Raw genomic sequence first — 27712 nt, 5'->3', positions numbered from 1 at the left:
TCACAACAAAACAGCATCAGCCGGCTTATAAGCCACATAAATGATCAAGCTGGTTATATTAAATTACCAACATCTACCTTCCCAAAGCTCCTTTGTCTGATCAGCTAACTGTGTGGATGAAGCAACATCTATAATAAATTCCAACAATGAGCTTGCATTCTAGGAGTACTCTTTGGCAGCAATGTGCCTTGTAGTTGACAAATCCGATTTGGCATGTACCAAACTTCCATCGAGAAGGTGGTTTGACAATGTCCCATTCTACATTGGATTTTTCTTTTGCCATTATCCATTATCTCACACTTTTTAATTTCAAATGGAGTAGCAGAAATAGAAACCAGAGGTGTTCTCAGGCACCTCATTACTTACATTTTGAGTTCTGATCTGGTGTAGGAATCTAAAAGCCTTAAGGGGAAAAAGTAATGAAGAAAAAGTCAACTGTGCATTGATTGTTGCAGAATGGAAATGGTAGCAGCTTTAACAGAGGTAAAAACATACTTAGGCCGATGTGAAATACTGCTTGCAGTAAGATAAAGATATGAAACTGGATTGCAAACCAGAAAATCCACACTACAAAATTATTAGATATCATCACAAACAGTTCATTTATCGCCCAAAAAATGTCCATACATTTCATGTCCAGAAAGCACAAAAAGAATAGAAGAATGAACATAGGGTGAATCTAGTAACAGTCTTTCATTTCACCTTGAAAACAAAAAAAGAGGAGCAAGAACAAATTCGATCTCTAGGTTTACATGCATGAAATAGCCATAATCTATATCTCTTTCAGTTCAACTGTTTCCAGCATGCAAAAAAGGTGGAATCACTTGATTTTCTGCTGTTTCAGGTTCAGCCAATCAATGTTTGCAGTCAGCTGGGAATCAGTCACTCATATTTTTCCTTGAACGACGCAGGAGAGTTGGCATCATTTCATTAAAGCAGAAGAGTACAAAGATGTACAACATCACCCCAACCCCGCCAACACACGCACGCACACACACATACCAGTGACACACGCTAGTTCATGATCATGCTACATGAAAAGTAAAATATACAGTCAAGGAAGCCATAGTCGATCAGTCACTCATTTAAAACTTAAAAGTGAAATGTCAGAACCAGTGTGCAAATTGCTAATATTCAGCATGATCTTGAACTATAACTATGTCAGCGTGGAACCATTAGATGCAGTTGCTGAATATGGAATGCGTAGAGACATTGAATCCTTTCAGTAATCTCACCTGGAAGGAAGAAAAACAAGCTTTAGCTGAAGAATTCTGAGCGCTTGGGTGCTTATCTCATTTGAAATCTGAGAAAGGGAGCCGCTGCAATTACGAATAACTTACAGTTACGATGCTGATCTATTTCATCTCCTCTGCACTTACACTTTCTGAAAAACAGGTAAACATTAACACATAATAATTAACACAGGAATTTGAAATGTGACATATCTCATATTAACTATTTTTTTAATAGCATACCGATCTGCAGGAGTAGCATCATGAAATTGCTTATCTATTTGAGCAAGGTATATCTGGAACAAGCTTGACCTATGCGATCAGTTACAAACATGGAATTGCCATTAATGATCACAAAAGATTAAAAAAAGGCATCCCATAAGGTATGTCATGGTCGGATGTCAGTACTATAGGCATCACAGGGCCAGAGACGTCCGCCGCGACGCGGAACGCGCGGAGCGTGCTCTGGGCGTGCACGCGACTGACCAGGACTCGGCCACCGCATGTGGCTAGGAAGGAAATTAGAAGTAGCTTTCTATTATTAGCTTTCTATTTGTAGTCCCTTAATTCTAGGAGTCTTAGAGTCCAGTCGGTTCAGGCCTTTGGCCTCATATATATTGTAACCGTACGTTGGTTTGGAAAGGAAGGAAAAATACAATATCAATCTAATCTCTCTCTTCTTCAACTAAGCCTGCGGCAAGAGTTTAACCTCGCCAGAGAGGACGACGGACCGAGGCTACGAGCTACGTAGCCGAGGGCCAGCTATCCGAGGGTTCGACGCCCTTGACAACTTGGTATCTGGTTCCAGACGATCCTCGCCGCGCCGCTCCGTCTCACCACCGCACGTCGCCGCGTCCGTCCCATCCTGTCCTGCTGCCATGAGTGACGCCACCGACCTCAAGGCCGCCGTGGAGGCCCTCACCAATTCCCTGCAGACGATGCAGGCCTTGATTGAGGCTAATGCCAAGGCGATTGAGTTGCTCACCGCTGACCGCTCGTCCACGTCTTCCGGCCCGAAGCCATCTTCCGGAGAGCACCACCATGATCGCCCCCCAAAGTTCCAGAAGCTGGACTTTCCTCGGTATGACGGCAAGAGCGATCCCCTCATCTTCATAAATCGCTGTGAATCATATTTTCACCAGCAGCGAATCTTGGAGGAAGAGAAGGTCTGGATGGCCTCCTATAATCTCGAGGATGGAGCGCAGCTGTGGTACATGCAGGTTCAATCGGATGAGGGCACTCAGTCGTGGCGCTGTTTCACCGAGCTCCTCGATCTGCGCTATGGCCCTCCCCTGCGTGCGGCTCCCCTCTTCGAGCTTACTGATTGCCGCCGCACGGGGACTGTCACGGAGTACGCGGACCGCTTTCAGGCACTTCTTCCCCGGGCAAGCCCCCTAGACGAGCGCCAACGCGTGCAGCTGTTCACGGGGGGCCTCCTGCCGCCGCTCAGCCTCCAAGTGCAGGTCCTCAACCCGCAAACCCTGGGGGCGGCTATGAGTCTGGCCCGGCAGATGGAGCACCAGGCGCAATACCCGCCGCCGGCATCGGTGGCTGCCAAGCCCGTTACGCGTGGTCTCCTCCCGGCCCCGCCACCGCGTCTAGCCCTTCCTGCACCGCCGCTGGCCAACGCCGACAAAGCCGTGGTGGTGTCGGACGGTCAGCCGCAGGTGAAGCGCCTGTCCATGCAAGAGCAGGAGGAACGCCGCCGGCTCGGGCTCTGCTTCAACTGCAACGACAAGTACACGAGGGGCCACAACCGGTTCTGTAAACGGATCTTCTTCCTCAACGGCTTCGACATAGCCTCCTCTGCGGATGAAGCGCCTGAGGACGTTCCGGTCGCCGAGGCGCCGCTGTTTTCCCTGCACGCCGTGGCCGGGGTTTCCGTGGGCACCACCATCCAGCTCCGCGTGCTTCTGGCGGCTGCGTCCTTCGTCGCGCTCGTCGACACCGGCTCCACCCACAGCTTCATCGGGGAGGCGGCCGCGCGACGTACTGGGCTGCTCATTGAGCCGCGCCCTCGGTTCACGGCGACGGTCGCCAATGGCGAGCGTGTTTCGTGCCCCGGCGTGATTCGCCGCGCCCCGATCTTCCTCGATGGCATGGAGTTCGGCGTCGACCTCTTCGTGATGCCGCTTGCGGGCTACGACGTCGTCCTTGGCACCAACTGGATGGCGGCATTGGGACCGATCGTCTGGGACCTGGCGGCCAGGACGATGGCGTTCCAACGGGAGGGGCGCACCATCTGCTGGCATGGCGTTTCCCCCCGACCGACCCACGCCTCCACGTCGTTTCGACCGCCGGTTCCCTCTTGGACGGGCTCTTGGGCTCCTTCGACGACGTTTTCGCTGAGCCCCAAGGACTGCCGCCGGCGCGTTCTCGGGACCACCACATCGTCCTCAAGCCCGATGCGGCCCCGGTGGCGGTACGGCCGTATAGGTATCCGGCGGCCCACAAGGACGAGTTGGAGCGACAGTGTGCCGCCATGCTCGCGCAAGGGATTGTACGTCGCAGTGACTCGTCGTTCTCGTCCCCCGTCCTCCTCGTCAAGAAACAGGACGGGTCCTGGAGGTTCTGCGTCGACTACAGGGCGCTGAACGCACTCACGGTGAAGGATGCTTTCCCCATCCCGGTCGTCGACGAGTTGCTTGATGAGCTCCATGGCGCGCGCTTCTTCTCCAAGCTAGACCTGCGCTCTGGATATCATCAGGTGCGCATGAGGCCGGAAGATGTTCACAAGACGGTGTTCCGCACCCACGACGGCCTCTACGAGTTTCTGGTTATGCCGTTTGGGCTCTGCAACGCTCCGACGACGTTCCAGGCGCTCATGAACGATGTACTCCGCCCTTTTCTTCGTCGCTTTGTACTCGTTTTCTTTGACGACATATTGATCTACAGCAAGTCCTGGGCGGATCACCTTCGCCACTTGCGTGTCGTCCTCAACGAGCTGCGTCGCCACAACCTCTTCGTCAAGCGTTCCAAGTGCGCGTTTGGAGTCCCGGAGGTCTCCTATCTCGGCCACATCATCTCGGAGGCGGGCGTGGCCATGGATCCGGGCAAGGTGCAGGCCATCCATGACTGGCCGGTGCCACGGTCGGCACGGGCGGTGCGTGGCTTCCTCGGGCTGGCCGGCTACTATCGCAAGTTCGTCCACAACTACGGCTCAGTGGCAGCACCACTTACCGCCCTCCTCAAGAAGGATGGTTTCTCCTGGGGTGAGGAGGCGGCAGCGGCATTCGACGCGCTCAAGACGGCGGTCACCTCAGCGCCCATATTGGCTATGCCGGACTTCACCAAGACCTTCGTCGTGGAGTGTGATGCGTCGTCCCACGGTTTCGGGGCGGTCCTCATTCAGGAGGGGCACCCGATAGCATTCTTCAGCAGGCCCATCGCCCCCCGCCATCGGGCCCTGGATGCGTATGAAAGGGAACTCATTGGCTTGGTGCATGCAGTCCGCCATTGGAGACCCTATCTGTGGGGTCGTCGCTTCATCGTCAAGACGGACCACTATAGCTTGAAGTACCTACTCGACCAGCGCTTGGCTACCGTACCACAGCATCATTGGGTGGGAAAGCTGCTGGGCTTCGATTTCGCCGTGGAATACAAGCCAGGCGCGACGAATGCTGTGGCCGATGCGCTGTCCAGGAGGGACACAGAGGAAGGGGCGCTTCGGGTCCTATCAGCGCCACGTTTCGTCTTCATTGATCGACTACGGCAAGCCCAGCTCTCCGACTCAGACATGGTGGCCCTCCGTGACGCCATCAGCAAGGGCGACCGCGGGGCTCCCTGGTCGGTGGTCGATGGCCTCGTCCAGTTCGGCGGCCGTCTCTACGTTCCCCCGGCTTCCCCTCTGATCCAAGAGCTCATGGCGGCTATTCATGATGCGGGCCACGAAGGGGTCCAACGCACGCTGCATAGGCTGCGGCGCGACTTTCATTTTTCCAACATGAAACAGCTTGTGCAGGATTTCGTTCGGGCGTGCGCTGTTTGCCAGCGGTACAAGTCGGAGCATCTACATCCGGCTGGCCTGTTGCTCCCCCTTCCGGTGCCGCAAGGGGTTTGGACTGATATCGCCCTCGACTTCGTCGAGGCCCTGCCCAAGGTTCGGGGTAAGTCGGTGATTCTCACAGTGGTGGACAGGTTCAGCAAGTACGCCCACTTCATTCCTCTGGCACACCCGTACTCCGCCGAATCCGTCGCCCAGGCATTTTTCACCGATGTGGTACGGCTGCACGGCGTGCCTCAGTCCATGGTCTCGGATCGGGATCCCGTCTTCACGTCGACCTTCTGGAGGGAGTTGATGCGCCTCATGGGCACCAAGCTCCACATGACTTCGGCATTCCACCCACAGTCGGATGGTAAATCGGAGGCGGCCAATCGCGTCATCATCATGTACTTGAGGTGCATAACGGGTGACAGACCGCGCCAGTGGCTCCGCTGGCTACCCTGGGCCGAGTTCATCTTCAACACCGCCTACCAGACTTCGCTGCGTGGTGTATGGCCAGCTATCCGAGGGTTCGACGCCCTTGACAAGGTAAAAGGTCAGCTCACCATGGTGGAATTGCTGCAGCGGTAAGAACTGGAGGTAGAAGCCATAGTAAGGATGGTTTACTCTCTAATGACTGTCTTGCATAGTCAAGAATATCCTTTTCCTGCTGTTTAAAGCTTTGGATGAACAACAACAACAACAAAGCCTGTCAGTCCCAAGCAAGAAAGTTTTGGATGAAGATACATTATTTTAGGTCTGAGAAAACAAAACATTGTAGATACCAAGATTAAAAATATATACCCTCTTGCTAACAATTGTTATTGTGAGTTGTGAGTTGTGACAGGCCCATTATGCATTTTATTTCCTGAGGGGTCTCTGAAAGGCATGCTAAGCATAACTAATAAAACTATTATGCAGTCAGTTCGAAAGAATTTTTTGTAGATTAAAACATATCAGAAGGCCCAACATAGTGTGTCAATTTTTCTTATTAGTAAGTGCTCCAAAACCTGACCAGGATTCATGGGTCAGTTGAAGGGTCCAAGTTGATTAGATATATTACGAATGAATTGAAGGACATATGCTAATCGAAATGAAGACAAGGAACATGGTTTCAGAAAATAAATATTAGCATATAAAGGTTAGGAACTAGTACGCTGACTCAAGTATTGTTTAAATCAGTCGAGCATCACTTGTACGTCAAACTAGACCAAGGGTAGTACGACAAGTTATTGGTTTTAATAATGTTATTTACCATTGTTGAATGTAGACTAAGGAGTGAGCATTAGCAGCTCACATAAAAAAAATGGTTTTGTTTCAGTTTCCTGTCACATACTCACATGTGTAAGCACAGTTCCAGTAAGTGCACCGAAGGCCTGATTTGGTATACAACAAATTACAGGTTCTGGCAGAGTTTGATCATAGGCCCTCCACAGATTTTAGTTACAGATGGACATTGAGGATTCATAGAAGCACCCTTGATAGGTCACACAAAGACACATAATAGTGTTCAGTATTTAGGTGAACCTTCCTGAATTTATTCTTAAGATGTACAGACAAATACTTGGTTGAGAGGGGTACAATCCCCATATTTCAAAAAATTTCTCACTGAGTTAAAGTTTCCAACATACAGAATCCTTGGCAAACTATTAACATGATATAAGTCCAAAATAGGAAAAACCTCCAGATTAAGATGTTCGTGTTGGAATTTGTCCTGAGAAGTTCTGTGAAGGCACTGGTGCAGATCAGCGTACTTCTTGGATATAGGAATGAAGCAGAAAGTGTGTGATATGAAGCCCTCTATCAATGTGTTCCATCGCCCTGTAATTGAACCCAGCAAGCATAGCTCCTACAAAAATAACACATACATGTTGATGTGACAATGTAGAAAGTTTATATACTAGAACCGTATACAGATGAAGGCCAAAAGATGAGTAATTACCACGGTTTCAACAAGACCACTATGACACGATTCGTCTAAACCTTTTAAGGGCTCAAACACTTTCATCCACTGCTCTTTAGGAGCTTTAAAAATCAAACTGGCTCCAGACAGAACCCGAATGGTCCGCTCATCAAGCAAATATGACAAGCACTTAGCTCTCCATTGCTTCCACATTAGAAACTCATCGATCATTCGTGATGTTCTGTGTTGTAATAGCATTGAGCAAGTTCAGACTGGGGCATGCTATCAAGTAGAATAAAGGACACAGAAATGTGGATTTTGACAACAAAAAGCAATATATCGAAGGTGAATGCTTACTTCAAAATTGCTGGGGCACATGGCATATTACTACCATCATCGAAGCTGTTTCTTTTCACACTGTTCAAAAGTGTTTCTAGTCCTCTCTCAGCCAAACAAGCACACGATGTCGAATCCAGCGTTTTCTGAAATTCTTTAACAATAATCCGTGAATGGCCCGTGGATTCTGCATGCAGTTCATCAGAACTAGTAGGAAGTCCACCATCACGAGCATTCATGGTATGCGCAAAACATGACAAATTCGTATTCAATATTGACTCAGCATACTCTTGGCATGCGTTGTGCGCACCACTAGCACAAATGCCATCAATATCCATCTCAACAACCGCTTCAAGAAGAGCACCAAAGTTTTCCACACTCATTGGTTTTGCTTTCAGAAAATGTCGCATAACCAACACCCTTGCCATGGAAAGCATTTCTGAACGCACAACAGCAAGACCCTACACATGTAACAGGACATCACTACGTGTAAAACCCCAGAATCAACACATCCACCATACAAGCTTTGGAGAAGCACCTTAGGGAACTCGGGACTTGAAGTGAGCTCAACGAGTGCCGCATCAAGCTCCCTTGCAGAATCCTCGTACTGGCCCGAGTCACGCAGGTCCTTGAAAATCTGAACACAATGCAGGCACACAATCGAGGAACTCAGGAGACACGTCTCCGACGCACTAATCGGCATCACTTCAAACTAACTGTCGCAAAAAACACTGCAAATTTCTACTCGAAGAAGACACTAACCTCCTCGAAGAAGAGTGCCCACCGGAGGGCCTTCTTGACCTCGTCGTCGCTCCAAGTAGCGGCGGCGCCGGACGAGGTGCAACCGCCGGCAAGGACAAGGACGTCCACGAAACCCCGCACCAGATGGAGCACCTCTTCCATGGCCACCGGCCACCGCCGGGTGCGCCCACCCCATTTTTCCGAGTCCCTTTCTCACAATCCTGACTTCTGCAGGGACTAATGGGCAAGAAATCTGCAGTTTCCACTTTGCACACAGAACCTTATCCTTACTCATTTTCCTTTTCTATCACTCGGTTGTTTGGTTCGCACCTCGCACACTAGCCTGAGGACCTTAAAATGCAATTGAGAATATGACAAGGGGGTGATTTCAATAATAGCCACAAAACCCTAATCTCGGCACCGTATAAATGAGCCAACCCGCCCACCCCCGCGCCGCCGCCACTCAGCGCCGCGCTTGCGTTTCCTCCTCTCCGCTTCCAAGATGTCGAAGCGAGGTTAAATCCCATACTCACTTCCCACTCGATCTTCTCGTGCATGGTTCGCCGCTTGTGCTGTGTAGTTTATCGTTCCGGTTCTATGTTGACAAATTTCGTTTCTGATGCGCGAGTCCTTGCGCTATTTGGAGCCCATCGTGAATGAGTAGATCATCTGATGTCGCCGCTGGCGAGTGCGGGATTAGTGATCTTTTTAAACGAATTATTCTAAATTTTGATGCCATGGTCACGAGTTTGATACGTAGTTAGATCTGAGGTTATACGTTGAGCTTTGTGGTGAGGTTAGACGTTGAGCTTTGTGATGTTAGTTGGTTTATTACGGATGTCAAATGTATATATTTTGTTGCAGTTCTAATGCTTGAAGTGTTACACTTCCTTCCTTGTAGTCAGATCCACACTTAGATTGAAAAATGATGCTATTTAGATGACTAGTGGCAGCGTAATTTAGCCAATATTATTGTTAAATGTTTAGCTGCTATTAATCCTCCAGTGTGATGTTTCATGTGTGTAGAGTTAATCGAATTGTCACATTGTTTTCCTGTTTCATGTGCATTATAGAGCTAATCTAGTTGATCTTAAGTGAAGCGCAGCATGCCACATTTCTCAATCTAGGTGTTTCCCTATTTTATCATTTACTCCTACTTAGGTTCCTCTAGTACTGGACAATCAGATGAAAGCTTTCTTTAAACAAACTTTGGGCATGTATACAATTCGTTTTGCATCTCTGTGCTTTAAATGCTGCTTGTTACTATAGTTTACACTTAATAATAATGCATTGGAGTTCTGTGGTCTAAATGTGCTTTGAACTGCAGGACGTGGAGGTACTGCTGGAAACAAGTTCCGGATGTCACTGGGTCTACCAGTGGCAGCCACTGTGAACTGTGCTGATAACACTGGAGCCAAGAACCTGTACATCATTTCTGTGAAGGGAATCAAGGGGCGCCTTAACAGGCTTCCTTCTGCCTGTGTTGGTGACATGGTTATGGCAACTGTGAAAAAGGGAAAGCCTGACCTTAGGAAGAAGGTGATGCCAGCTGTCATTGTGAGGCAGCGCAAGCCATGGCGCCGAAAGGATGGTGTCTACATGTACTTTGAAGGTACATTTCTTATCATGACTGGGTGCATTGACTCTAAATGGTTTACTCATTTGAGCTTCTGTGTGCTTGTAGAATTACTGAGAATTCAGTTCTCTTGTGTATGCTTCTTTTGATTTAGTTTTGATTCTTTAGAGTGTGATGTCTGCTTAGCTAACGTTCTACTTTTTGTATTACCTCTAATTTTTAGTAAACATGATGATCAGAACATCATAGTTTTTTGCAAAATTGTACTCTAGAATACTTTATGATGAGGAGTTATGATTAGTTTTTAGAAAGCTTGATGTTCTCTGTGTAAACAGTGTTGCTTCTTTACATAATAAAGAGTGACCATCCAGTATGGTCATTTATCAAGAGGAAGCATATAAGCGAACTGGCCAGTATTAAACAGCATTGTGCATTTTTCTGCTGTGCAGTGTTACCTGTCTCCTGGCACATGTTAGCATTCGTGAAACAATGCCCAATACTATGTATTTGCTCAGATAGAAATAGCATGTTCTCATGTTCTTTAATTCAACCTCTAATAATGGTGGAGGTTTATGGCCCACTGTAAACATGAAAGAACATGTGCAAGTTATATGTTGCATCTTGGTTGGATTGATATTAGTTATGCCTTGATATAATTTGGCATAAACATACGGTTGAATTGAGTTATATTTTCTTTCTTCTGACATTTTTTGTGCTATCTTCACATATGTTGTTAGATTTAGATTAGAAGACATTTGGTGGTCAGCAACTTTTTTATTTACCTGCTGCTCTTCTGGTCATCACATTTACTTCAGTCTTTGTTCGCGGTTCATACTTCTATAATGTTCTGTTTATGTGATATTGCAGACAATGCTGGAGTGATTGTGAACCCAAAGGGAGAGATGAAAGGTATAGTCCTGAAAGTTCTATGGTTTTATATGCATCATTACAACTATTCTGCTGTAGGCATAGTTGAAAATCATCCCTGAATACAGCAGGCTGCTTATAGCTTTATGCCTTTATTATAAGCTAATACGTCTTCCATGCTGCAGGTTCTGCCATCACTGGACCCATCGGAAAGGAGTGTGCTGATCTCTGGCCCAGGATTGCTAGCGCGGCAAATGCCATTGTCTAATCGGAGCAGTTGGTTGAACTTTATTTAAAGTAGCATTTCCTTGTGTTGAGACTTGAGAAGAGAGTTCTTAGTTAGACAAGCTTTTGATGACCCCAAAGATGTTTCCCCGGATGATGTTTGTGCTGCTGGATCGTTTCCTGTTAGCTTTGATGACATCCTCCCCATATCGATAAGTTGTTGCTTAGCCTGACATTTGGCAGAGTTTAAATGTTATAAGTTTTGATATCTTGTGCTGTTTCGCATTGCTTTTCCTTGGGAGAGTTGAAATGTTGGATTGTTTTTGGAATGGAATGCAGGGGATGGCGTAGAATCTCAAGTGAATTACTTAATTTTCATTGAAAAAGACACAGGAAACAGGAAAAAAAAAGCTGTCATTTGAAGCATTGGTTGATTTTGTCTTTGCTTTGCCATCCCGATTCAGAAACATGGGAACGTGCTCTCCATTTCAAAAGAATACTGGATATTTTTCAATTTGACTAGATTTATTGAAAATATCAGCCTACTTTTTTTTTGAGAAACCAGGTATATATTTCATAAATAATTCTGATGGTTTACAACCCAACGCTTACAATGACACCCGCAAAAGAAAAGAAAATAACATTCAGGTCCTTGCAAGCTTCTCCCGGTCATTCTCATCGTCGGCGGTTGGAACAGTCGCGTTGAAGCCGGCCACCCTCCCAACAAAGAATCTTCAAAGGTTTTAAACGGCACCAAGAGCAGCATACCGGCAACACCAACATGCTTTTCACTCGCTGAACGTACAGGCCTAACACGATGGCCAGCAGCCATCGCATCGCCGGACAACTGGGAGCCTGGCGCCTCAACCACCGACACGCCGGCCAACAAACCACCCCGGAGGCGAAAGAAACCACCAGAAAAGGTGGGAGCAATAGACCAACCCGATTTCACAAGTTGGTAGACATACCTCCCAAGGATTCCGTCGGAGAATCCAGCATCGGTGCCGGTGCCGGTGCCGACGAAAAAGAGGGAGGGGTCATAGGGAATCTCATCGAGAACTAGAGCACCTATGAGGACTCCAGATTCGACAAGAGCACGCTTTGTTCTCCATGGATCGTCACGGAAGGAAGGAGCTCCAGTTTCTTTGGCTCCGCCACCGGATCCGCCACAGCCACCCCTTCCGACGCCGGTCAAGAGGAGCAAAAGAGTCGGCAGCCATCTGACAAGCACCGCCGAAAACCCTAACCTTAACCTATGCAAACCTAGACTAATAGGAGAGGGTATGTACACCGGACATCGATCCCCCGTCTCCCTCCACCTCCGACGCCGAAACGGCCGCTAGAGGCGAAAAGGAGGCGGCGGAAACGACGCCGGAAGCCCGGAATGGGATTCGCCCTTCTGTCGCCCTTTTTACTGTAGCAGGAAGAGAGGTGAAGGGTCGAGAGAAGGCTGCTATTTCTCTGTTTATTCATGCAAAACTCAGCCTACTAGGCCCATGCTTATACCCATCCTACCTATTCGGCAGCGGGCCAGACCGGATGGCCCGATAGATGTCCAGGTCCGGCCCATCCCAGCCTCGCCTAAACACAGGGGACTAGAGATGGAGAGCCGCTCTATCTCCAGTGGCGAAGTCATTCGGAGTTCGGACATGTGGGCCACGTCTCCTCCGCCGCACCCACTCCAGCTCCGGCGACCGCCGCCTCCTCCTTTCCTCGTCCGCCACCGTAACAAGCGGCTGGACCGCATCGCGGCCTCACAGGACCCGCTCACCGCGCTGACCCGCGTGCTGTGGGGTCGCGCGCTGCCACCGGCGCAGCTCGTCCTCGCCGTGCGCCACGGCTGGACCACGGCGTGGCAGCTCCTGATGCGGCAGCTGGCGCCGTCGGACCCCGCGACGGGCTCCTTCACCCGTACCCCTGCCCGCTTCCCCGCCGTCGCGGGGGAGCCCAGCTCCCGGCTCCACCTCTACGTGGGCCTCCCCTGCCCCTGGGCGCACCGCGCCCTCGTCGTCCGCGCGCTCCTCGGCCTCGAGGCCCGCCTCCCGGTCTCCGTCGCCGTCCCCGGGGACGACGGCGCTTGGTCCTTCACGGCCGGCAGCCCCGACCCCGGGAGGTGTACGCCCTGCGGAGCGGCGGGTTCGAGGGCAGGACCTCGGTGCCGATGCTCTGGGATGCCGAGCGCCGCGAGGTGGTCTGCAACGAGAGCATCGAGATCGTCAAGTTCCTCTGCGGCCTCGCGGGCGACGGCGACGGTGCCGGTGGCCTCGATCTGTGGCCGCCGGAGCTGCGCCAGGACATCGACCGCTGGTACGGCCTCATCTACCCCAGCGTCAACAACGGCGTGTACAGGTATGTATATCAGAAACTGGATTCCTCTGCAGCATTGCCATGATCGGATCGTCAATTGCAGCAACTGAATTCTCTGATGCTAACTGCCACTGGCTTTCAAATTATCAACTGCAGCAACTGAGATCAAATTGTCAATTGCAGGTGTGGGTTTGCACAGAGCCAGGAGGCGTACGACGCCGCGGCGAACGAGCTGTTCGGCGTGCTCGACACGCTGGAGGCTCACCTCGCCGGCTCCCGCTACCTGTGCGGCGACAGGCTCACGCTGGCCGACGTCTGCCTCTTCACGACGCTCATCCGCTTCGACCTCGTCTACAACACGCTGTTCCGGTGCACCAGGCGGAAGCTGGCCGAGTACCCCAGCCTCTGTTGGATACTCCTATGTGCTATAGATAGGCAGCATGTTTTCGTTCACTCGATTATGCATGCGCACAGACACTAACTTGTGGTGATCGTGCGCCAGGTTTAGGAGTAGTTAGACATGCAGCCATGGCCGGGCGTCGTGCGTGCGTGGGGATGGACGCGCACCTCTCTCGCGTCGTGCGCGCCATGGGCGGCATGATCAGTTTGTATTCCTTTATATATCAAATATATGCATCAGAAAACGTTGCGCTTTGCAACACAAAATTCCCTGTGTCCAGTTCATTTTTCTTCTTGTTCATCCACCCCGCCACACAGCAGCTCGCCGCCGGCGTAAACCGCCGTCTGGTGACCAACAATTGGCATCAGAGCCTGAAGATTGTGAGGACCCGCAGCGCCGACATGGGTTCGCCGCCGCGCCGTGGCAGCACCCCGGAGAAGAAGGAGAAGCCGGAGGGCTCCGGCAGCAAGACGCCGCGCCGCTCTCCGTCACGCTCACCACCGCGTCGCTCACCGCGCCGCTCCCCACGTCGCTCCCGGGCACCACGCCGGTCGCGCGGCCGACAGCCTCGCGAGATCGTCGTCGAGCGCATCGTCCGTGAAGGTGGCGGTTCCGGGACCTGGCCGCAGCTGACGCGTAGCAACTACCACCAATGGTCGCTGCGCATGAAGCTGAAGCTGCAGGCCCGTCACCTCTGGGAAGCCGTCGAGTACCCCGACATCGTGGAGTACGACGAAGACCGGAGTGCCCTCGACGCCATCTGCAGCGCAGTGCCGGAGGACATGGTGCCCGTGCTCGCCACCAAGGACACCGCCCACGACGCCTGGGAGGCCATCAAGACACTCCGCATCGGCGACGACCATGTGCGGAGGTCCACCGCCCAAACCCTTCGGGCGGAGTACGAGGGCATCACACTCCGCGCCGGCGAGGCCATCGAAGAGTTCGCCCTCCGCCTCACCAACATCACGCAGAGGCTGGCGGCCCTCGGCGATCCGGAGCCAGAGCCTCGTGTGGTGGCCAAGTACCTGCGCGTCGCACGCTCGCGGTACAAGCAACTGGTAATATCAATCGAGACTCTTCTTGATTTTTCCCAGTTGTCGATTGAAGAGATCACCGGCCGGCTCAAGGCGGGCGACGACGTCGAACCGACGCCGCCGCGGAACGCAAGCGATCAGCTGCTCATAACGGAGGAGCAGTGGATCGAGAAGTACAAGAACAAGAAGGAGTCCTCCCGAGGCGGCTCCAGCTCTGGCGGTCGCGGCAGAGGCCGGGGTAGAGGACGGGGGCGCGGCTCCGGCGAGTCACGTCCGTCGCCGGACTCTCCCTGCCCACGCTGCGGCAAGAAAGGCCACTGGGCTAGCGACTGCCGCAACAAGAAGAAGGAGGAGCCGGCCCACCAGGCCCATGTGGCCCAAGAAGAAGAGCAGGGCACGCTCATGATGGCCATCGGCTCGGCCCAGGAGGAGCAGAAGCAGTCACCTCCGCCTCCGGTCTTCTCCGACCAGACGCCGCCGCCGTCACCTTCATCGTTATCGACCGTCGAGATCCACTTCACCGAGCGCATGGTCTTCGCCGCGCTCGACGGGGAGCCCGATCCGGACCCGAAGCGATGGATCATGGACACCGGCGCCTCCAACCACATGTCCGGGTCCAGAGTCGCCTTCGCCTACCTCGACACCACCGTCCACGGCTCCGTCAGGTTCGGCGACGGCTCCATCACACAGATCGAGGGAAGCGGCATCGTCCTCTTCACCTGCAAGAACGGGGAGCATCACTCGCTCCCCAACGTCTACTACCTGCCGCGCCTCACCGCCAACATCGTCTCCGTCAGCCAACTTGACGAAGGAGGATACCAGGTGCTCATCGAAGATGGCGTGATGCGAGTGCGTGATGAGGAATGCCGCCTACTCGCGAGGATTCCTTGGAGCCCTGGGCGCCTGTACGTGCTGGAGGTCACCATCGCGCGTCCGGTGTGCCTGGCGGCGCGCGCCGACGAGGAAGCATGGACCTGGCACACCCGATTCGGCCACATCAACTTCACCGCGCTCCGGAAGATGGGGCGCGATGGGCTGGTGCGCGGCCTTCCCCTGCTCAAGCAGGTGGAGCAGGTCTGCGAGGCATGCCTCGCCGGCAAGCAGCGCCGGGCGCCCTTCCCACAGAAGGCGCTCCGGCGTTCCACCGAGGCCTTGCAGATTCTTCACGGCGATCTCTGCGGCCCCATCACACCTCCAACGCCGAGTGGCAACCGGTACTTTCTACTGCTAGTTGATGATTACTCACGTTATATGTGGATCGCCCTGTTGCCAAGCAAGGACGCTGCTGCCGCCGCCATCAAGAACATTCAGGCCGCGGCGGAACGCAAGTCCGGCAAGAAGCTGCTCGCCCTGCGTACCGATCGCGGGGGCGAATTCGCAGCAACGGACTTCACCAACTACTGCGCTCAACTGGGGGTCCGCCGCGAGCTCACGGCACCGTTCACTCCCCAACAGAACGGCGTTGTGGAGCGGCGCAACCAGTCCGTCGTGGGCACGGCGCGCAGCATCATGAAGGCCAAGGCGCTCCCGGGCGTGTTCTGGGGGGAGGCCGTGGTGACAGCCGTCTACCTCTAGAACCGGTCCTCATGCAAGGGGATTGATGGAAAGACGCCGTACGAGCTCTGGATGGGGAGTACGCCGGCGGTGCACCATCTCCGCACGTTCGGGTGCATCGCCCACGTCAAGGTGACTGCGCCCAACCAGAAGAAGCTGGCCGACTGGAGCCGGCGCATGATCTTCGTCGGATACGAGCCCGGCTCCAAGGCGTACCGTGCGTACGATCCTCTGACACGGCGCGTCCACATCAGCCGCGACATCATCTTCGACGAGGCGGCGCAGTGGACATGGACTCCCGACCACGACGTCGACCCCGGCGACTTCATCATCGAAGAGTCCATGGCGGAGGAGCCAGCCGTGATCACCACCAGCAGCACGAGAGAGCTCGGCGCCACCTCTGCTCCCGCTACGTCGCGCTCCGCCTCACCAGCCTCACCGGGCGCACCCACATCGCCGTTCACGCCTGTGCACACACCTGCACCAGGCTCAGCACCAGGATCGGCGAGTGCTCATCCACCTCCTGGCGTCGAGTACGCCACGCCGCCTGGGTCTGGCCTCAGCGAGCAGCTGGACGCAGACCACGACGACGAGGCGCCACTCCGATTCCAGCGCATCGACAACATCCTCGGCCAGTCCACTCCACCCGGCTTTGTCGACCAGAACCTGGAGGAGCACCTCTTACTGGCAAGCGACGCCGAGCCGATGACGCTTGGAGAAGCACTCAAGCACGACCACTGGCGCCACGCTATGCTGGACGAGATGACATCCATCGAGGCGAGTGGCACGTGGGAGCTCGTCGACCCTCCCCCGCGCGTCAAGCCGATTGGCCTGAAGTGGGTCTACAAGACCAAGAAGGACGCCACGGGCGTGATCACGAAGCACAAGGCTCGACTCGTCGCCAAAGGCTACGTGCAGCAGCAGGGCATCGACTTCGACGAAGTGTTCGCGCCGGTGGCGCGGCTTGAGTCCGTGCGGTTGCTGTTGGCCCATGCCGCATCACAAGGCTGGGCAGTGCACCACATGGACGTCAAGTCCGCGTTCCTGAACGACGTGCTCCAGGAACAGGTCTACGTCGAGCAACCTCCTGGGTTCGTGCTGCGCGGCCATGAGAACAAGGTGCTGCATCTGGTGAAGGCACTCTACGGACTGCGTCAAGCCCCCCGTGCATGGTATGCCAAGCTTGATTCCTCTCTGATCGAGCCGGGTTTCCAGAGGAGCACCTCCGAGCACGCCGTGTACCTGCGCGGCTCCGGGAATCGTCGCCTGGTCGTCGGGGTCTATGTCGATGACCTGGTGATCACGGGCGGCAACAACAACGACATCAACGCGTTCAAGGAGGAGATGAAGTCCAAGTTTCAGATGAGTGATCTCGGTCTCCTCCATTACTATCTGGGGCTGGAGGTCACTCAGAGCGAGGCCGGCATCACAGTGTGCCAAAGTGCATACGCGGCGAAGATCCTGGAGTCTGCAGGCCTGGCTAGGTGCAACCCCAGCCACACGCCCATGGAGCCTCGCCTGAAGCTCAGCAAACAGAGTGCGGCTCCACGGGTCGATCCAACCATGTACCGCAGCATCGTGGGCTCACTCCGCTACCTGGTGAACTCCAGGCCTGACCTTGCGTACTCGGTGGGGTACGTCAGTCGATTCATGGAGGCGCCCACCGCCGAGCATCTGGTCGCCGTCAAAAGGGTGCTCAGGTATGTGGCCGGCACATTGCAGTTTGGTTGCTGCTACAGGAGGAAGCACGAGGCTCAGCTCGTCGGCTACAGCGACAGCGACTTGGCCGGTGACATCGACACCCGCAAGAGCACCACCAGAGTCGTTTTCTTCCTCGGCGGGAACGTGATCACCTGGCAGTCACAGAAGCAGCGCGTCGTGGCCTTGTCATCCTGCGAGGCAGAGTACATTGCCGGGGCCACGGCCATGTGCCAAGGTGTCTGGCTCGCCCGTCTTCTGGCCGAGCTCAAGGGAGAAGAGGCGGGCACCTTCTCACTGAAGATCGACAACCAGTCCGCCGTTGCGCTCAACAAGAATCCCGTGTTCCACGACCGAAGTAAGCATATTGATGTAAAATATCATTACATTCGTGAGTGTGTCGAGGAGAACAGGGTTCAAATTCAGTCCATTGGGACGGTGGAGCAGCTGGCGGACATCTGCACCAAGGCACTGGGGCGTGAACGCTTCTGTGAACTGCGCTCCAAACTTGGTGTTCTTCATGTAAAGCAGGCACACTAGGAGTAGGAGGAGAATTGTTGGATACTCCTATGTGCTATAGATAGGCAGCATGTTTTCGTTCACTCGATTATGCATGCGCACAGACACTAACTTGTGGTGATCGTGCGCCAGGTTTAGGAGTAGTTAGACATGCAGCCATGGCCGGGCGTCGTGCGTGCGTGGGGATGGACGCGCACCTCTCTCGCGTCGTGCGCGCCATGGGCGGCATGATCAGTTTGTATTCCTTTATATATCAAATATATGCATCAGAAAACGTTGCGCTTTACAACACAAAATTCCCTGTGTCCAGTTCATTTTTCTTCTTGTTCATCCACCCCGCCACACAGCAGCTCGCCGCCGGCGTAAACCGCCGTCTGGTGACCAACAGCCTCCACGCCTACACGCGCGACATCTACCAGATGCCCAAGGTCGCCGAGACAGGCGACATGGAAGCCATCATGGCAGGATACTTCAAGACCCTCTTCCCGCTCAACCCCGGCGGGATCCAGCCACTCCCGCCGGCGACCTGCGACAGGGAGTCGCTCTTGAGGCCACACGGCAGGGAGGCCTTGTCCTGTGCTGCTGGCACGCCGCTTGAAGCAGCTGGCGTTTCATAATTCAGGCTATGAACAAAGCTTCTGAAACTGCAGAAAGAGTTTATAGTTCTACCAGATTCTGATGCTTCAGCTTCATTTGATCAAGAAACTGCCATTCATAAACTCTTGGCCATGAGTCACTGGTTAAATATGTTGTCAAGATCTGTGCTGCCAGTGATGATGATTATGATAGTGTTTCGGATGAAGATAGAATTGGTTCTGCTCAGTGTACCCAAACTGTGAATTCCATGTACTTATTAGAATCCTTAGTGTAACAAAGCGCACCTCTTTGGACATGTAAATTTTGTAAAGCTGCTGATGAGTTGTATAAAAGATGCTATTGGCATGTGTTCTGTTCCATGAGTAATTGTCTGGTACAGCTTACAAGATATCTTTGTTAGTCTGTGTTGTAGAGCCATCAGCCCATCACTGTCTAAATATGCATCAGAACTGTCTGCAAATGAAACTTGCTTCTATATAATTTGTTTGCCTAAACGATAGTATATCCACGATTGCTATTTCGCATGAACTGGTTTTAGAACATCGTGTGGCACTGGTTAATAAGTAAAGGTGAGCATTTATATAATAATTGCGAGTCAGAATTGCATGTTGTATTTAGCACTTGATTCTGGCACTCAAGCAAATTTAATCAAAATACAACTCACTGCAATCTCCAGAACCACATTTAACCAAAATATAGTAGTCATTTAAGTGGTCAGCTCCGTTTATTTCACTGCGTTTGTGTGAAGTAACTGCTCAGCATGCACGATCCAGATGCTATCCACAGGTAGATGTCCACAGCCGATACATGTTGATTACAGAGTTTAACTGCATAATAGTCAAAATCTGCATCAGAACCACATATTCCAATGCTCAGTCACATTGCGTGGATGGCTTACAAATATGGTATATGCTCAAAGATAAAGACAGCATGTAAAATTACCTCCAAACAACAATATTTTTACAATGTTGTATCAACGCCCTCAGTTTCCATAAACAGCTTGTGTTCTCTAATGTATTCAATTACTTCATCACTAGTAAGATACTTTATCGATAGACATCTTCTTATGCAGTCTCTGAAATTCAGTCATACATAGAAGCACATCATTGTTCAAGAAGCGATCATGCACATGAACAGCATAAAGCTATCAACAAACAGATGCCTGTAAGAATTATACCTTACTCTGGATGAACTGATCTGATTTGGCACAATCTCATCGACCAAAATAATGTTATCCTGGAAAGGAGTTCAGAAATGATCATACACAGCGAACATCAGTAAAGAAACTTATTCTGCTTCAATTGAAACCATCTGACAACAAGTTTGTACCCTGCATTCTTGCAATATATCACTGTTGGCTATCAACTTCCCAACATCTTTTCCTTCTCGGCGTATACATATGACACCGAAGTCCTTGCATATGGTTCTGACCTGGAAGCAAAAGTAGGTGTCATCAAAGTAAGTTGATCAAGGAAAATCAAAATGCAACTAAAGACCATGCCATAAGTTTGCAAAAAGGGTGCAAAAGTTTATTATTAGCAAAGTTCAAGATTTCTACCTGGTCTAGGATCCAAACACCTGGAGTGCTGAATGACTCGAGCAAGTCAGAACCACATAAAAGCATTACCTTCAGGCTACCTGAAAGAATTAATTAGTAGCTGATATAAAAGGAAATATCACCATTGAAGTGTAAACTACACCCGTGGGATCCAACAGACAACAGCATAAAAACTTTACATGTTATGTTGGAGCACCAAAAAAAATCCTCATATACATACCTTGGTCAGCTACACCATCCTTGCACAGTGAGTTTCGGACTCTCGAAAGAACGGTCAAAGTGCGCTGATAACCTTTCTGCATTGCCTGTCAAGACAGACAAAATTCATACTATTCATAGCATAACCCAAAAAAACTTATTGACTGAGAGCATGTAAAATCAAGTTACCTCCCACGGATCAACCATCACAAAAGATGAGCTTTTGCACGCAAGTTCACAAAAGCGAATTCGATGAGCAGCCGGTAAGAGGTCCTAAACAACTTTTAAATCTGAACTCAATTAAGAGAACATAAACACAAACTATACAGTTCCGTATGCTTTCTGCGAGGCCAAATATGTACCTTCTTCTTATATGCATCATTCACCGGAGACATGTAGCCGCCCAACACAGAATAACCTCGCTGCTCGAGTTCATCCTTTGCCAACTCTACAGCAAACAGGGGCAGCAAGAAACTTCACTACTCGCTCCCAGTCACAACTGAAGGGGTGGCAAAGAAGTGCCATCAGAAATCAGCAAGCTTCGAAGCATACCAAACATGCGCAGGTGCATGTACGTGGGAGGATTGAAGCTCCCGGTGGCCACGAGCACGACGCCACCTCGGCTTCCTCCGTCCGTGCCGCTGCCGCATCAGAGAATCCGAGGATCAGATGACAGACGGCCCCATCCACCACGCGATCGAAGGAGCACAAGACCAAATTTCAGCTACCTGTCCGGTTGAGAGGAGAGCTTCTCTCGCGGGAGAGGCACGTCCACGCCCACCTCCTCCATCGCCGGCGAGAGGAGAGCAGGCGGCGCTCGCCGTGCGGCGTGCCCGGCGCGGTGCTGCGGTGTGGGGGAGAATCTGTCTCCTCGTCGCTGACGCTGGGCTGAGTTATTAATTGTGCTGGGCTTTCATGGGCCAGGGCCTGTTATTAGTCACGGAATGCAAAGGTCCATTGTGAAGGCGTAATGGCATGAGGCCCATTCTTCTCCTCGGCGGCGGCGGCGGCGGCGGCAAGCGAAAGACGCGAAGGCGAAATGGTGAGAGATCGCATCACCGGCTCTCGTAGCTGCTTCCTCGAGCTCTCATTTCTTCGATCAGACGCGCGCTACCGATCGCCTGTGGGTTTGTGGACGGCAACGGGGAGCTTCGGTAAGCGCCGGAACAAGACGCACACGCTGTGCGGCGCTGCGGTCGCCGCAGTTTCCACCTGCAGAAGAGCGCCTGCTCCTCCTGCGGCTACCCCGAGGCCCGCATCCGCAAGTGTAAGATCCCCTTGGTACTCTCTCCTTTCCCAGCCAGTTTCCTTATGATTGTCAGATTCGACGGTGACTGGGTATGGGTAGTATGGTTAGATATCAATGCAGACGCGGCGTAACATCCAGCGATTTTGCCTGAAATCGCCGTTCTTACTTATGTGATAATGTTTCCAATGTGTGCTTTTCGATGGAATTGCACACCAACTCTCTGATTAGGTGGTGTTTCCAATGTGTGCTTTTCGATGGAATTGCACACCAACTCTCTGATTGGGTTGCCTAGTATGTTGCTTGATTTGTAGCTAGTTACTATTTGCATGCCGTGTCTGACAAATTTCATGTACTTAATTACATTATGTTGGCACTTACAGCAATACCATATTACTTAGTACGTTGCCTAGATTGAACTTACAATTTTCATGTAGTTAATTACATTATGTTGGCACTTACAGCAATACCATATTACCTTGCTGATGAATTGTTTGAAAGTATCCTGTCCTTGATGTGGCTTTGCGCCTCTGTCGATGAACTGCTGTTTATTCATGCAGTTCTGATGCCTTATCGTTTCTTGGAAAACAGACAACTGGAGTGTGAAGGCCATTAGGAGGAAGACAACCGGCACAGGGAGGATGAGGTACCTTCGCCACGTGCCACGGAGGTTCAAGAGCAACTTCCGAGAGGGTAAATTCCTGTTCTCTGCTCATGTGAACCGAGGCTAAATTTAGTTTTTTTTAAAAAAAAAATTGAAGTGCTAAACTCCTGTCCTGGAAACACTTTTCAGCAACCGAGGAGGCTGTATCAAAGAAGAAGGGAGCTGCTGCTGGCGCCAACTAATCTGTTCTCCACTTATGCTAGACTGGGCTGCCCCTGGCTGTGGGTCATCACTCATGAGACTAGTGTTTTTGGTGCTTTACCAAAAATTCTATGTTCCTAAATTGAGAGGCAAACGAGGCTTGGTTATGTCATTTCATACCCTGGATGTTAATCCTTCAGTTTTGAATGTTGAATCGTGCCAGATTGTTACGCCCTGTTCGTTTGGGCTTTATGGCTGAAAGTATTGTTGGCTGATTTGGTGTGAGAGAAAAATACTGTTCGTTGGCTGAAAAAGTACGGCTTATAAGCCAAACAAGCCCAAACGAATAGGACGTTAGTGTCCGGGTGTTAATTTTGTCACCCTGTTTACAGAATTGTCTACAGCTGCCTTAGTAATTTTTTTTTGTTAGCATGGTTTTTATTAATCTCCTGTGATGTCATGGTTATGCTTGTTTGAGAGTGTGCATTTCCAATGACTTTTTGTTTGCAAAAAAGGGTTGCAGCGAATATAACTGTTAAAATTGGTGAAACTGTAGCACGTTTGGCTGTCGAAGGTGCTGGCTTATAGCTGTACTAATAACTGTTACAACGCCAAATATGCAGCATCTGCGCTGTGACCAACTCTGCAAGCTAAACTTGTCTCTGACCTCTCCTATAATTTACCCTCCCTTCATCATAGCCAACCGTCCCCCGGCTGGTAATTAATACTGATGTTTCTTTCTTCGTTGGACACCTCCATCCCCAGCCGACGGGATGTCGGCGCCGCCCGGCAACGTTGACGAATCCCTGTCATCACCGGCACGGCCGCCACCGTCCTCCCCGTTGCACCTGCTTGAGGTGACAATGATCTCGGCGCAGGACCTGCACCAGCGGCGGCTGGCGCGCCGCGTGCGCGCGTACGCCGTGGCGTGGGCGGACGCGACGCACAAGCTGCGCACGGGCGTGGACCACGCGGGCGGCGCCGTCCCCACGTGGAACGACCGGTTCCTGTTCCGCGTCGACGGCGCCTTCCTGCGCTCCGACACGGCGGCGGTGACCGTGGAGGTGCGCGGCACGGGCGGGCTGGGCGCGGACCCCGTCCTGGGCGTCACGCGCATCGTGGTGAGCACGTTCGTTCGCCCCGGTGGCAGCGTTCACGGCCCGCAGGTGGCGGCGCTACAGCTCCGGCGGCCGCGTTCGCTCCGCCCGCAGGGAATCGTCAATGTGGCCGTCGCGCTGCTGGACGCCTCCCGTGCGCCGCCGCTCTACGGCGTGCCTGGCTCGCCCGACGCCGTCGCCGTCAAGGACCTCGCGATGGAGCGCCCGGCGGCGTCGCTGTGCAAGGTCGGCGAAGTCAGCGAGGAACCGGGTGTATACGACGGCCGCCAGCAGGCGCGAAGCAACCCGGAGTTGGTCGGTCAGTCCGGGCACCTGGACCCCAGGGGCGCCGCCGTGGAGCAGAGGAAGCTGGAGCTGACGCTGGAGAGGTGGAAGGCAGAGTTGTGGCCTGGCCTCAAGGAAGGTCGGCGCAGTGGCAGGCGTAGGCGGCGCCGGGCGGCGTCCTGCTTCCGGGGCAGCGGCGACTGGGACAGGTAACGATGGTCGCATGGAGCAATGGAGCAGGATGCACGGCTACGGAGAGGGAGGATGCATGGGCATGTAAACAAAAACTGTAAATTTTCAAGATTCTTTTAGGGCCTGTGTGGAATGCGAAATTTTTTCTCTATTTCTGCGTGTGAAATTGAACTGATTCCTGTGAAATTTTTGTGTGATTCCCGTAAAATTTCTACGTTGCAAATAGGCCCCTAGGTTTACAGCAGTGATTACTTGTTTAACCTACAGAGCGAAGGAAATAGAAATAGACTCTCACTTAAATATGTTTTATTCACCTTACTTTCTGTCTCGTAGATCTGATATGACAAGTTCACCTGGTAGGAAACTCAGTTGGAAACTCTTTGACGTACAACTTTCTGTCTCTTACGGACGTCTCCCTGCTAGTTTTTTCACCCGTGCCCGTGCGTACCCACCGCCTACCCGCGCCAAGCTATCTGTCCGCCTCCGTGCTTCCTCGCTCCTTGCCCACCCCGTGACTCCGCCCGCACAACACCGCCAACCGCCCCGCTTCCTCGCTGTGTGCTGCCCCTCCGTCCCGATCTATACTGCATGCTCCTTCACCCCCTACCAAATCGATGGCCAATGGCGGCGGCGGCGAGCTGGAGGCCGGCGGCGGATCGGCGCCGGTGTTCGATGGCCGCGGCGGCAGCGGCGAACTGGGGGCCAGTGGTGGCTCGGCGCCAGCCCTGCCGCGCTCGCGGGATCTGATGACAACGATGACGACGAAGGCGGCGCCCTTGTGACCACGCGCTCCAAGAAGGGGCCGTCGTCCTCAACCGCCACGCTCGAGACAGAGACGGAGTTCGACAACGATGCGCGTGCCATCCACAAGAGACAGCTCAAGCAGGCTCATGAGTCCCTTAAGAAGAATCCCTCCGGTGCCTCTGTCTCCGCCTCTTGGGAGGTGTACAAGGGGATCCATGGCTACACGGACTACAAGGCTGGGTTCCGGCGGGAGCACATGGTGTCTAGCGGAGAAGGCCGGCGGAGGACGAGCATGATGAGGAGGCGCTGCCCTTTGCCTGCTTCATTTGCAGGGAGCCATTCCATGATCCAGTGGTCACCAAATGCAAGCACTACTTTTGTGAACATTGCGGTTTGAAGGTAAGAATCTGTTTGGTTTGCTTTTGTTATGTGCAAGTTGAAACTGATTTTCAGAGGCTCTGTCAGGATGCTCGAAACAAGCTAAGAGGGCAAAAGATTGATCTTTTGCTTGCTATACCGCGAGAGAGAAACAACATCTTTTATGGTAATATTTCTTATAGCAAAATTAGTTTCTTCATTGATTATCACATACATGTCATGCCTGACTACTCTGAACATTAGTTAATTGCAAAAGGATCTGTGAGAAATCTTGTCACTATCATTAGTGGTTCATCTTTCTATTAATTATGAGTTGCATCAATTTACACCATATTATGTTGTAGTGCTAATTTCTGTATTTTAAATTATGACAAACAAGGTACGAACTAGCTAAGTGCCCAGCGCCAAGAACACCGACATAGCTCTGAATCCCGCATACATAGGATGGAGAATATTGCACTTCACTATGAAGAATATTGCACTTCACACCATGACATACATAGGATGCTACCTGACAGTTTATAGACTGATCTGGAACCAAACTCTCAAGAGTGTTGGTTTCACTACAAGAATTTTGTCACTTAGGATATTGTTACGTTCTTACTTTCTGTGCTCAGTGCTTGTGAGTAGTCCTTAATAATGTGTCGAATGTCAATCACCTTCTTGGATTTTGCATTCTTGCTATATCGGTTATCTAATCTGGTTGCAGTTACCATACACAGGACGAAGAACTTGCACAACATCAAGTGTCTATGTTACTGTTTCTTGCTCTTGCTTGTGGCATAGCAATGTTTTTGTTCACTAAGGTGTTTGCTACTCAATTATTGACGGGTAAGACTCTACAGAAAAATATTCTATAAACCTATAACTATCATCTTGTTTTTCATTCTTGTTTTTCATACTTCCTTGGAAGTGCTGATCATTTCTGTATTTTTTTCACTATATTATCTCATTTTCTGCTTTGCTGCCTTGTCCTAGACTCAACCAGCTAAGCATGCAAATAGGGCTTAGGTACTGCTTTTATCTTTACTGCTGATCTTGAGCATTTTGTTAGAATCTGAATCTATCTAGAAAATATAAGACATTTGAATTTGTCTTGTCAGTTTATTCTTTGACATATTTTCTTTTGCTCCTCGTGATACATTTAATGAACTTTTTCTATATGTGGTACCTTCAGTATCCCGTGCTTCATTAACTATATAACTTCTTTCCTTTTCCCCATCTGCAGCTTTTACTAGATCTGGGAACTTATTTCTTTGGCCAATACATATGCACAGGTTTGTATAGTTCAACATCTCTCTCTGCAATATTATTGTGGTATCGCTCCAATTTAATTGATATGAAAGGAAATATTTCTGGGTAAAGCTAGCATCTTGTGGTTTTGAGTTTTTTTTTATTGAGCATTATCAGTAAAAAGGTCGAAATAAAATCTCAGCGGCTTGTGCATGAGAGTGGGAACAATGCAGAAACTATCAACATACTTCGATCATAAGCTCTGCAAGTGGTTTGATGTGGGAGATGGAGATATTAGCTCATAATTGATAAATATTTATGTACTTATTAATAATGCCTCAGGAGTTTGCAACGTAGCCTCGTGTAATAATGGAATTTTTCACTTCAAATAAGCTAGAGTTTTATTGCCAATTGTAACTCCTTTATGAATGAAATTTCTTTTGATATCCACGTGCGCGTCGCACGTGAAGTTGTTTGCTTAACATAGATTATTGTCACCAAGAACATTAACAATAGATGTTGTTTTTCTTTTGTTAAAAGTTGGCTGCACATGGACCACAATTCAATCTAAAACATGTGTGAAAAGAAGGTTGATTTATGTCCAAATTTTGTGTTGCAAAAAAGATAGGTTCGTAAGGAGCATCAGTGAAAAATAAACATGTAGACCAAGCCTGATGGTATTCATGTTGCACGAGGTTAATTTTAAATAATTAGGCTTAGGCTTTGGCAGATAATGCTGTTTCGTGCAACATTCCCAAACGAAATACAAGTAAGATGTTATTTCTTTGTTATTGATGGAAATGTTAATTGTATGCATACCCATTTCTTGTAAATGTTTCTTCTGATAAATTTGTGTCTTGGTGACTGATGAAATAGTATGCTAATATTTAGTGTAAATAAAAGCGTAAATTTTAAGTTTTCAAGAATTCATAATTTCAGATGATATGATTCAGCCGGAGAATTTGTTGTAATTCATAATTTCAGATGATATGATTCAGCCGGAGA

General features: G+C 51.0%; 3 protein-coding genes, 1 long non-coding RNA gene, 1 other non-coding gene and 3 pseudogenes across 7 annotated transcripts; 6 read left to right on the top strand and 2 right to left on the bottom strand.

Moving 5' to 3' along the window:
- Positions 1–62: 62 nt before the first annotated feature.
- On the bottom strand, positions 63–8489 carry LOC136467970 (uncharacterized; annotated as a pseudogene).
- A 99-nt stretch (positions 8490–8588) lies between these two features.
- On the top strand, positions 8589–11105 carry LOC136467974 (large ribosomal subunit protein uL14x/uL14z/uL14y). The gene is made up of 4 exons (XM_066466824.1): positions 8589–8709; positions 9522–9806; positions 10638–10679; positions 10823–11105. Exons 1-4 carry the CDS (start codon positions 8697–8699, stop codon positions 10903–10905), a joined length of 423 nt encoding a protein of 140 aa, XP_066322921.1. The 5' UTR covers positions 8589–8696; the 3' UTR covers positions 10906–11105.
- On the top strand, positions 10107–10243 carry LOC136468323 (small nucleolar RNA snoR137). Its single transcript, XR_010761829.1, has one exon. It is a non-coding gene; the product is annotated as a small nucleolar RNA snoR137 (small nucleolar RNA).
- A 216-nt stretch (positions 11106–11321) lies between the features above and the next one.
- On the top strand, positions 11322–19334 carry LOC136467976 (uncharacterized; annotated as a pseudogene).
- Positions 19335–19531: 197 nt separating this feature from the next.
- On the bottom strand, positions 19532–21620 carry LOC136467972 (nicotinamide/nicotinic acid mononucleotide adenylyltransferase-like). Of its 3 annotated transcripts, none has more exons than XM_066466819.1 (10): positions 21456–21620; positions 21280–21368; positions 21090–21175; positions 20917–21000; positions 20750–20834; positions 20530–20609; positions 20301–20402; positions 20149–20207; positions 19914–20046; positions 19532–19816 (listed from the first exon to the last, which is right to left on the bottom strand). In XM_066466819.1, exons 1-9 carry the CDS (start codon positions 21515–21517, stop codon positions 19932–19934), a joined length of 762 nt encoding a protein of 253 aa, XP_066322916.1. In that variant the 5' UTR covers positions 21518–21620; the 3' UTR covers positions 19532–19816; positions 19914–19931. The 3 variants fall into 3 exon arrangements, with proteins under 3 accessions (XP_066322916.1, XP_066322915.1, XP_066322917.1); XM_066466818.1 differs by having other exon boundaries at positions 19532–19798; XM_066466820.1 differs by having other exon boundaries at positions 19532–19798; positions 20917–21002; positions 21095–21175.
- A 106-nt stretch (positions 21621–21726) lies between these two features.
- On the top strand, positions 21727–22991 carry LOC136467975 (large ribosomal subunit protein eL37y-like; annotated as a pseudogene).
- Positions 22992–23494: 503 nt separating this feature from the next.
- Positions 23495–24479, top strand: LOC136464792 (uncharacterized). Its single transcript, XM_066463742.1, has one exon. The coding sequence runs from the start codon at positions 23552–23554 to the stop codon at positions 24371–24373; it is 822 nt and encodes a 273-aa protein (XP_066319839.1). The 5' UTR covers positions 23495–23551; the 3' UTR covers positions 24374–24479.
- Positions 24480–25049: 570 nt separating this feature from the next.
- Positions 25050–27576, top strand: LOC136464791 (uncharacterized). Its single transcript, XR_010761276.1, has 3 exons — positions 25050–25640; positions 26184–26305; positions 26703–27576. It is a non-coding gene; the product is annotated as an uncharacterized lncRNA (long non-coding RNA).
- The last annotated feature ends 136 nt before the right edge of the window (positions 27577–27712 follow it).

This window comes from Miscanthus floridulus, chromosome 7 (assembly GCF_019320115.1).
Source record: "Miscanthus floridulus cultivar M001 chromosome 7, ASM1932011v1, whole genome shotgun sequence".
Lineage (NCBI taxonomy): Eukaryota > Viridiplantae > Streptophyta > Magnoliopsida > Poales > Poaceae > Miscanthus > Miscanthus floridulus.
This window is presented reverse-complemented; position numbering and strand designations above follow the sequence as displayed.